Source organism: Xenopus tropicalis, chromosome 1 (assembly GCF_000004195.4).
Source record: "Xenopus tropicalis strain Nigerian chromosome 1, UCB_Xtro_10.0, whole genome shotgun sequence".
Classification (NCBI taxonomy): domain Eukaryota; kingdom Metazoa; phylum Chordata; class Amphibia; order Anura; family Pipidae; genus Xenopus; species Xenopus tropicalis.
In genome coordinates, this window is record NC_030677.2 from 21644530 (window position 1) to 21654875 (window position 10346).

Below are 10346 nucleotides of genomic sequence, written 5' to 3' on the forward strand. Positions count from 1 at the left end.
CTGTATCATCTACAATGGCTGTCAAAAATAATTTTTAGGTCTGCTAATACTACAAGCAATGGGACAGCAACGGAACAATGGAGTTTTGCAAGGCTGAAACTGCAAGATGAGCCAGTTACACTTGAAAAGTAAATTGTAATATTTATATTGAACAAATATAAGTGGAACATTAAAACATTAAGACATGGCACACAAAAGCTCTCCTTTGGCAATTGCTTGGGGGATTCTGATGATTTTTAGAACCAGGAGCAGACGGGGGCTTTACTATTCTGGATTGAAAAAGAACTGCATTGTCACTGCCAGGAAAAAGCACCAGACTATAGACCTGCACTGGGAAACAGGGACAGAGAGCAAACACCGACCATAAAATGACAGATGGCACTGCATTATCAAGCAGGCAGCCCTCTCTGTATTATTCCTGCGCCTCCCTGTATTATACCTTCGCCTCCCTGTATTATACCTGCGCCTCTTTGTATTATACCTGCGCCTCTTTGTATTATACCTGCGCCTCTTTGTATTATACCTGCGCCTCTTTGTGTTATACCTGCGCCTCCCTGTATTATACCTGCGCCTCCCTGTATTATACCTGCGCCTCCCTGTATTATTCCTGCGCCTCCCTGTATTATTCCTGCGCCTCTCTGTATTATACCTGCGCCTCCCTGTATTATTCCTGCGCCTCCCTGTATTATACCTGCGCCTCCCTGTATTATACCTGCGCCTCCCTGTATTATACCTGCGCCTCTTTGTATTATACCTGCGCCTCTCTGTATTATACCTGCGCCTCTCTGTATTATACCTGCGCCTCTCTGTATTATACCTGCGCCTCTCTGTATTATACCTGCGCCTCTCTGTATTATACCTGCGCCTCCCTGTATTATTCCTGCGCCTCCCTGTATTATTCCTGCGCCTTTCTGTATTATACCTGCGCCTCCATGTATTATACCTGCGCCTCCCTGTATTATACCTGCGCCTCTCTGTATTATTCCTGACCCTCTCTGTATTATACCTGCGCCTCCCTGTATTATACCTGCGCCTCCCTGTATTATACCTGCGCCTCCCTGTATTATACCTGCGCCTCTCTGTATTATACCTGCGCCTCTCTGTATTAAACTATTAAACTAAACTGGAAGCTGCAGAGAGCGGCACCTCTAAGCTCGCGGTGGATGTGTAAATTTGTCATTATCGCTCACCTTTCTGTGATGTAACCTTCCCCCCGCCAAGCTCCCTGCGCATTACTAATATAAAACATGGACAGAGCGGCTTGGAGAAGGGTTTGTTTTTTCTCTGTAATGCAGACACAGAGTAGGGAGATAAAGACAAAGCTCATCTGCTGCACACTCCAATAAAGCACCAAGTCCACACTTGTGGCCCTAAGCTTTCGTCTACAAGGATGCAGAAAAAAATTCACTGCTTCAAATCAAAGCCTGCCCATTGGTTAGCATGGCTCTGTGGTTCCAACCAAAGACTACTCCAATGTTATTGGCGGTAAATTTGTAACCCCGCTCTTCCCTGGCCCTGTCCACTGACCAATGTGACAACCCGCCTGCTCCCCCAACCAGAAGGCCGGTACCCAGTTACCTCCACTGCTGGTCAAGACCCACAAGTAAATGAAGAGATTTTGTGCAAACCACTGGGTTGGTTTTCATCAGCTTCATCAGTTTAAAGTTGATCTTTCTTGGGGAAAGTCTGAAAAAGTATAAGGCTTGGTCAGGCCCGGACTGGGATCCAAAACAGACCCTGGCATTTCAAGTACACAGAGGCCAGAACAGCCCCCCAAGCAGCCCAATAAATAGTGACTGTCTATGGCACCTTACAGCAGCCCCTCTGGCATTTGCCAGAACCCACAGATTGCCAGTCTAGGCCTGGACTTGGCTGCTACAACAGATGACTGGGAAAGTGAGGCCCAAAACTACAAGACTCTTGACATTCTGAAGAGAATCCTGCATTTAATCAGGAGCCAGTGTTGGTGTTTGTGGTATTGGCAGCGTTGGTGGACAATGTTTTTAACATGGAATAATGCTGAAGGTCTGCTACCTCTATCCTTATGCCCATGAGTTATATACAGTACTAGGGAAAAACAGCAAGAACCACTTCTGCCGCAGCTGTGTGAAGTGACCCGCTAAGGCGAACCAGCGCTAATTCTATTAACAGGATCCCTTAATTATTTCCAGCATTCCGTGACAATCACATGTCAACAGATCCAGTCCAGGGCCAAAGGTTTAAATGAGAGGCTGGAATATGAATAGGAGAGGGGCAGAACAGAAAGATAAGGAATAAAAAGTAATATAATAATAAAATTGTAAGCTCACAGGGCAAATTAATTTTGGCTGTTGGGGTCAGTGACTCCCATTTTAAAACTGGAAAGATGTAGAAGAGGAAGGCAAATAATTTAAAAACAATTAAAATTAAATTAAAAAAAAAGACCATGTACAAAGTTACTAAGAATAAGACATTCTATAACGTACTAAAATATAACTTATAGATGAACCACCCCTTTCAGTATCTCTCCCTATACATCTACATGTGTCACAATCCAGGAAAGATATTAACCCCGCAAGTGAAAAAACATACAGCCCAAGTTATCTAGAATCATCATCATCATCATCATTTATTTATATAGCATGCCACGGGAAAGCTCGTAACTGGCTGTGCTTTGCGGTTAGGGGAATAAGAACCTACTGTAGCAACACGCATTGTGCCAGGCACACACTGATCTAGCGGCTCAGGCACATAATAAGGCACACAATAAGGCACACAATAAGGCACACAATAAGGCACACAATAAGGCACACAGGTGGAGCTGCATAGGATGATCTAATGAAAGCAACTGTGACATCCGGATCAAGGGACTGCTTAATTCCCACTAAATAATCAAAGTCACAAAGGTTGACATTCCCAGACAGCAAGCCGCGCAGTATGCCCTGCGTCTTGGGCTGCGACAGTAGCAGGGGAACTGACTGTTTGGAGGCCAATAAAGGAGGTCTTGGGGCAGTCTCCCAATGGGTAAACATAGACTCAGACTATGACCTGATTGGCCTAATGTGTAGGTGCCCAAACTGGGCAAAGATCTGCTCATTTAATAACCTTGCCAAAAAAGCAGATCTATAAATGTATGGTTAAAAATGTATGGTGGTACCTCTAATCTGAGTTACAGACTGACTATTTATATGCAGATAAAAAAAATAAAATAAAAGCCTGACCGGTACCCGCAGATAGTCCTGCACAGAACCAGTTTTTGAAAGCTGACCCCGACTTGGACCGGCGCCCTCCATAACCCTCATTACTACCTGCTTGGACCCACTACCTGACCCACAACTACCTTATCTGCAACCCAATCCACAACCCACTAGCCATCATTAAACATAAAGTGCTGCTGGGTGGTGGGAAAAAAAAGTAAAATATAGATAAGACCTGCAACCCAACCCACAACCGGCATCTGGAAATCCTACCCACAACCTGCAGGGCACCAGCTTTTCTTGCAGGTAACCCGTGGGTACCCGACCTGCTGCAGGACTCTATCTGTAGGATCAGAGTTTCAATATAAGATTTGATCCATCCGGTGATTATTTTCTAAATGGACAATTCTCTCCAGACTCTCTTTCAGGGCACAGATAGATCCCATATGCAGCACCCCAAGTCTTTAAGCCAATCCCTGCTGATCGTTCCTGCCCAAACTGTCATAAATCATGAACTCGTCAAGCTGGAATCATAATCCATCACTCTGTGACAATAAGCGTTTAACGAAAGCTGCACATTATCCTGACGCCTCACTGACATCTTCTAATGCTCCTATTATTAAATATCATCACAACCAATCAATGTATTTCATTCCCATTAACTGCCCCCATGGAACTTTCTTTAATCAGTGACACATCATACAGCTATTAGCACTGGGGTTTTAAATATAGGTGTGGTCCCCCTGGGGAGGCAGCAGAACCCTATAACTGCTGGGGACCCTCAGCAGCTCAGAGGCTCTGAATTATACACAGTTTTAATGTATGTCTCAAAGACAACCCTTCTGCGGCTTTGGAGGCCAAACAACTTCTATTTATACCACTACTGGCATACATGCTTTTATTCCAATACAACTTGCCCTGCAGTTCCAGTTTTAATAACCAACATTTTTCTTAATCCACAGACTCATAGCAACCAATGTGATTTCTTTATTGTAACTGCACTAAACCATTAGAAGCTTACTTCTGATTGGTTGCTATGTGTAACTATGTAACTTGTGTCCTGGTGTCAGAATTGGCCTCAAGCCGCCAGATCCACAAATGGGCCAATCTTTGCCCAATGTGACAACCCGCATGCTGGGCCAATCTGTTAGTTTTACCCCTGAGCCAACAGTAATTGAGACCTAGACAGAGTAGACAGATTTTCTAGCTAGCCAGTAGGACAGGCCATCAGAAGGGCCCCGTAGACAGGCAAATAAGCTTAACTGATGGCTGTATGACCAGCTTTAGTCAACTAAGGCAAATGTTTGCCAAAATCACTGCTAAACCATGTCTGTTAAGCCAGGCAGTCTAGAACATGGTAGATGAGGGATAATGTGTTCAGTTGGCGGCTAAGGCCAGTAGATGGGTTCCTCATTGTAAGAGAGAAGTGAAAGCTGGAGAAAGTGAGGGAAGGCATGCAGTTTCCAGCATTTGCATCAGGTCTGTATGATACAGCAATCTGTTAAGCAGTTAAGCAGTATATAACAAGAGTAAACTAATAAACTACAGCTGTCAAAAGAGAGGCACTAAAAAATATTTACTATCACACAGAAAATGTAATATAATAAGACTGAATCACAAGCACTTTTTGCCATTAGTTCCCCTTTAAAGTTTCCCAACCTAGAACAAATAAGCAATGTCATATAGAGCTTGTTCGCACATACAGAGAAGCGCAAACACACGGGGAATAAATAAACAAGCCGAGCCTGGAACATACTATTATCTGCTGGAGATGCCCAGGCAACCAGCCTTAAGGTTGTTCCACTTCCCACAATCCTCAGCTAGGTATATATAGGAAAAAGCAGGAGGGCTCAAGGTAGAGTCTTGCAGCAGGTCGGGTACCCGTGAGTTACCCTCAAGGAAAGCAGGTATCCTGGGGGTTGTGGGTAGGATTTTAGATGCAGGAGTAGATGTATGTTGTGGGTCTCAAAAATGAGTTCCATGCAGGACTCTACTCTCGGGTGAAAATAACATTATGTCGGACCAGTCATGGGCTAGCATCACTCCATGTAAAAGCTGAAAGACATTGGTTTTAGATTAGAAAACCTACAGGGCATGCAATTATCAGGCCTGGAAGTGCAGTTGTCAATAGCAACCATTAAGATCCTAGGCCCAGGCCTAGGGCAGCACAAATTTAGATGCAACATGGCACCCAGCTGCACCTAAAGTTTGCGTGATCCTGAGCGAGGGGTGAGAGGCAGGGAAGGGGCGGCCTCTGGGTGCCAGAATTAGAAATCCAGTGTTGTTTGTAAATCAGCCCACTGAGGTGTACTTGACACCAATTTAGATAAATTAGGGCAGTGCTGTCCAATTGGTGGCCCCCTACTGTGTGCCCCTCCTATCTGTCTGGCTGATGTGACTGCTTACCTTTGTGTAAGCTTTAAATGGTATTAGTACTGACATTAACTGGCTCCCTGTTGTTCGTGCCTTTAAGCCCCTACATTGTTCACACCTAGAAGACTGTGTATTGTTCACACCTAATAGATCCTGTATTATTCACACTCACACCTATAAGACCCTGCATTGTTCACAAACTAGACTCAGAAATCAAACCTCAGACAGACTGTACAGTCTCACTGTATGTACTGCAGTACAAACTGTTCATTTTGATTATGATCAGTTACTTACATAGACATAATGTGTTTTCCCATCTCCATCCCTACTCGGCCTGCATTTAAATATCCCACGTAGTGGGTCAATAAAGGCTGATACAATTGTCTGTCCGAAGGGCCAGATCATAATGGGGCCTATGCAGGTCAAAAAGGAGGCTGCGAAAATGTGCTAATATGGTCCTTCCCGACGGCAACTCTAATCTGCCCAATTAATCAGCTTACTATTGGCCAAAGAGGCAGTTGTTCTTTGATCCGTACAACTGATTTGGTCTGAAAGGACCAGCAGCTATACTGCCCATGAATGGCCAGCCAACTACTCTGAAACAAACAAAAAAGTCTTTATCTATACGTGCCTTCCATTCCCGTGGTCATATTAAGACTGTCGGTAATGCTCAGGATTCCCAAGGCGCTATTTCTCAGAACTATTGATCCACACACTGGCTGCTTAGCCTTTTAAAATAAGAACAATCTCAAGGTCTTACCCATATTGTATAGGAGAATATGCCCTCCAAAGAGAGGCATCTGCCTTTTAGAGGATTATGGGATTTGTCGTTCAGCAGTAGAGTCACAAGGTTGGGCCTATTGCTCAAAGTTTTATTTGTAGCTTGATAATTACTACAGCACTACAGGAAAAGGCTGTAAAGCTGGTACTCAGCAAACAGCCCTTCAGCAGGGAAGGTACCAGTGGGTTATCCCTACCTTTAGATGATGCCACTCATGATCTATTTTGACATCACTATGACATCACTTTTGGTTTTATGTAGCCAGCGGGTTGGGTTGCAGATAAAGCAGGAGGGGGTTTGGCTCAGGTAGCAGCTCTGAGCAGGTAAAGCAGGTGGAATTGATGTTGGTGGATGGAGCACGCCAAGACTGCTTCTTCATAAAAATAACGAATACTTTATTTCATACCTCAGTTAAAAGCATGTTACAAAAACCACACCATCAGCTTGACGCGTTTCGTGGCTTACTGCCACTTCCTCAGAAGCTGTAAAGCAGGTGGAATGCATGTCCAGATCTCTATGATGACAGCAGATGGCACCATTTTTGTTTGCCCTGTAAAGCTGATGTGTACCAGATACCTGAAAACTAAAGAGCTGACAGTTCTTTTTAAATTAAAATGTTATCATCAACCAACTAGTGATACAGATTTTACACTCAGTGATGTCATTGGACTGGCCAATAGGATACTGAGCTGGCAAACTGACCAGTAGCCAATGTCTCCCTAAGTAAGGGCACCCTATTTGGGTAACTGGGTAGGCCAAAGTGCTGCCCCGCTCACCCACCTGCCTGCCCCTTCCCACCTGTATGTGTACCTTATACTTTGCGGCAATCGGGGGAGGGAGGGCAGCGCAGAGATTGCACCGCGGAAAGGCAGGTAGGAATTAGTTCTGGGGCATTGGGGCCCACTGGGTTTCTTCCAGGTGTCCCGCCAGCCCAGTGCGACCCTGACTGTATTAGCACCAACTTCTTTCTCAATAAATTATAAGGAAACAGCTTTTTATTCTTTTGCAGCTTTTTGTACTGACAACTGAACACAGGATGCCTCTTGTCCACAGAGCTTACAGTCTAAATATAATCAGCCCACCAGCAGGGGCATATGGGTAACTGTCCAGGACCTGCACTGCCAAAGGCTGCCTATACATACTGTAAAAGAAATGGTTATTATAGTGACCATTAAATCACATTAACAGTAAATATAAAGTCCTCACAAGCATAGCGAACCTCGTTAGTTAATTAAGTGTATCCCCATACGGATTACAATAAGTGGCTTTGCAGCAAGGAATTCTATTCCACTCGTACACTTTGTACAGACACTTCCCCTAACAGCGTATTCTGACTCCTGCACAGCATGTACTTGGCGACCCCGGTGACAGACTGGCATTAATGACTTGCACACAAGCGAAATAATTGCTACGCAATGGTGAATAATATCCTCCCCAAGATTAGCAAATATTAGGCAATCGGTGATGACATAAAAGGATGAGCTGAGGAAAAGCGGTTCAACGGCACCCGTAACAAAAAGAAAGATATGTAACCCTTTGGATTATGTGATATTAAAGGGGAACTCCAACCATAAGCAATTTTTGGCATAACCAAAGAATATTTAGTTCTTCGCAACTTTCTAATATACATAAAATCAACATTTTTAATGGTTTTAAAGTTATTTGTAGTGCTGCTTCTTAACCTTGGGTCCCAGATGTTTATGGATTACAATTCCCAGCAACCTCGCTGATATATGGATTCCCAGCATCCTCTATGATCATCTAAGATATACTCAAGGGTAAAAGCACAATGGGATTTTTTATTCAACATCAAGATTAAGTAACAGGGTTGTACAGTAAGAAAAGCTCTATATCAGAAAAAGCTATGATTATTAGTATATAATAGGCATCAGTAAGCATGGAACTTGGACCAGTACAACTGCACCTAGACCCCAGCTTCATGTATTACTAACCCTTGCCTGCAGCATGCTTATAGCACAATATCTGTCTTACTGGCAACTTACCCACAATCATGGGGCACAACACAGCGACTCTAAGGCTCTGCCAGTAGTAGGGAATACAGATAAACAGACTAGCATGAATATTACTAATCAATGGTTCCACATATTAGTGAAATGCGCAGCAATGGGAGTACAGCTGTATTAGTATGATGCCAGCAGGATACACAGCACTGACCTTTCAAAGCAGAGAGCTTACAGTCTAACTGGGTAATTGTATATAAATTCAAGCTAATATAGCGTAGAAAGTAAAGGGGTGGGGGGCAAGTCATGCAACTCCAAAGGTTGTTCAACTACAATTCTCAGGAGCAAGGGTGGCACAGCCTGCAAGTGTAGCAGTCCAAGTGCCATAGACATTAAAAAGGCCAGAAAAAGAGTGTTGTACCCAAAAGTGATGCCCTACGTTGTTACAAAGCACAGTACTGATAGAACGCAGTCATAGTAACCCCACATACAGACACAAGCCCCAACATTGCAGACACAAAGTGAAACTTATTTAATAAGGAACCCCAGCACAACCTGATGCCCCTGATGTGGCCCGTTGTTAGTTGCACTACTCATTACATTCCTGCACTGCACCCATTGTATCTCTGTGCCATAACCCAAATGTGCAACTCTAGCTATATAGTGCCCACGTGACTCGTGATGCCCAGGAATAGGCAATTAGTGTTTTGCTAGGGCAAAGTCACAACAAAGCTGAGCAGTGAAGGGGGGCGGAATAATGATTGTGGGGGTAAAAGAACATCCATTTGCCCATGATGCCACTAATACAGTCTGCAGCCCCTTGGACGGTGGTCCTGAAGCTGTTTCCCTGGGACCCAGATTAATTCTTGGAATAATCTTCGTTACCCATGGTTCAGAATTATACAATATATTTTCTGGTCCGGACCTTTTGGTTATGACTCTTCGCCCATAGTAAAAAAGCTCCAACATTAAAGTAGAAATATGTTTGTGTAGGTGACTGGGCACCACAACTGCAACAATGCCAAAGCATTCTGATCAAGCAATCTGCTGCTCTCCAGCTGTTGAAGGACTACAATACCCATCATCCTCCAGCTGTCAGGGGATGCTGGAAGTTGTAGTTGTAAGATAGGCTGGGGATACAATGGCAAACACAGAGGGGGAGGTGTATGTGTGTTAGACAGGACAATGCCCACTCACCTTGGGTTTGTACAGCCACTTTCTGAACCTGTTCATCATTCCCACTGAAGGTGTAGGTGCAGCCAAATCCCTACGGGACAGCCAACTTCCAGGGACTGGGATCCAGGTAGGGGTGGGGGCAGGGATGCCTATCGCCTTCTTGGCCTGTCACTGGCTTCACCCACCCCCTGATCGCAACCGGCACGGAGGGCTCCACTCACTGACAGCCCCCGAAACAGTCACCATCCCAAGGCAGCAGCGCCACTCATACACACAGAGACAGGGCGGCGCAGGCGCATAGGCTTCCCGAAACACTGAGACAGCACTCTAGCCACGCCCACCCGCTGTAATCACCCTGCCAATCACAAGCTGAGTTCTGCAAGGGAGGGCGGAGTCACTGGATGTTGTGAGGCAACTCATGCAGGGCGGGCCAGGCGAAATGACTGCAGCCATGACTGGTCTGGGCTGTATTGGTACCGGCGATTAACTGGTGTAAAACTGGTGTAAAGCTATAAAATATCACATCCCAGGAAAATGTAGTAGCTTATACATTACCAATAAAACGATTTATAAAAACAAGTTCCTAAATAGAGAAATAGAAACACATGTATTTATATTAAAGGCCTGTATAAAAATGTAATTGTCCTGTTTCGTCATTAAAAAATACTTTTCACGATTTACGGTGCTTTCAGATAATGTTTCTGTTGCAACGCGTATTATAAGGAGGATTTGGTTTTACTGCCCAAAGCCAAAATGGCGGCCTCGGCATCAATGTGAGCTTGACGAGCTGTCATTCTCTCAGCCGAGCCGCTAGAGACTGGTCCGGCCGGTTTAGGGCTAGAGCAGAGAACGCATTTGCTTTGGGAGCCTGGGGTCACA

The 10346-nt window shown here is 44.6% G+C and overlaps 1 protein-coding gene across 3 annotated transcripts in view; it reads right to left on the bottom strand.

The window, feature by feature from the left end:
* The window catches only part of zfyve28 (zinc finger FYVE-type containing 28), a 124350-nt gene extending 114569 nt beyond the window's left edge, over positions 1-9781 (bottom strand). Inside the window, exon 1 of one of the 3 annotated variants that reach the window (XM_018094490.2) lies at positions 9489-9778. In XM_018094490.2, coding sequence (XP_017949979.1) covers positions 9489-9527 — 39 coding nt within the window. In that variant the 5' untranslated portion in view covers positions 9528-9778. 3 annotated transcript variants of the gene reach the window in all.
* Positions 9782-10346: the final 565 nt, after the last annotated feature.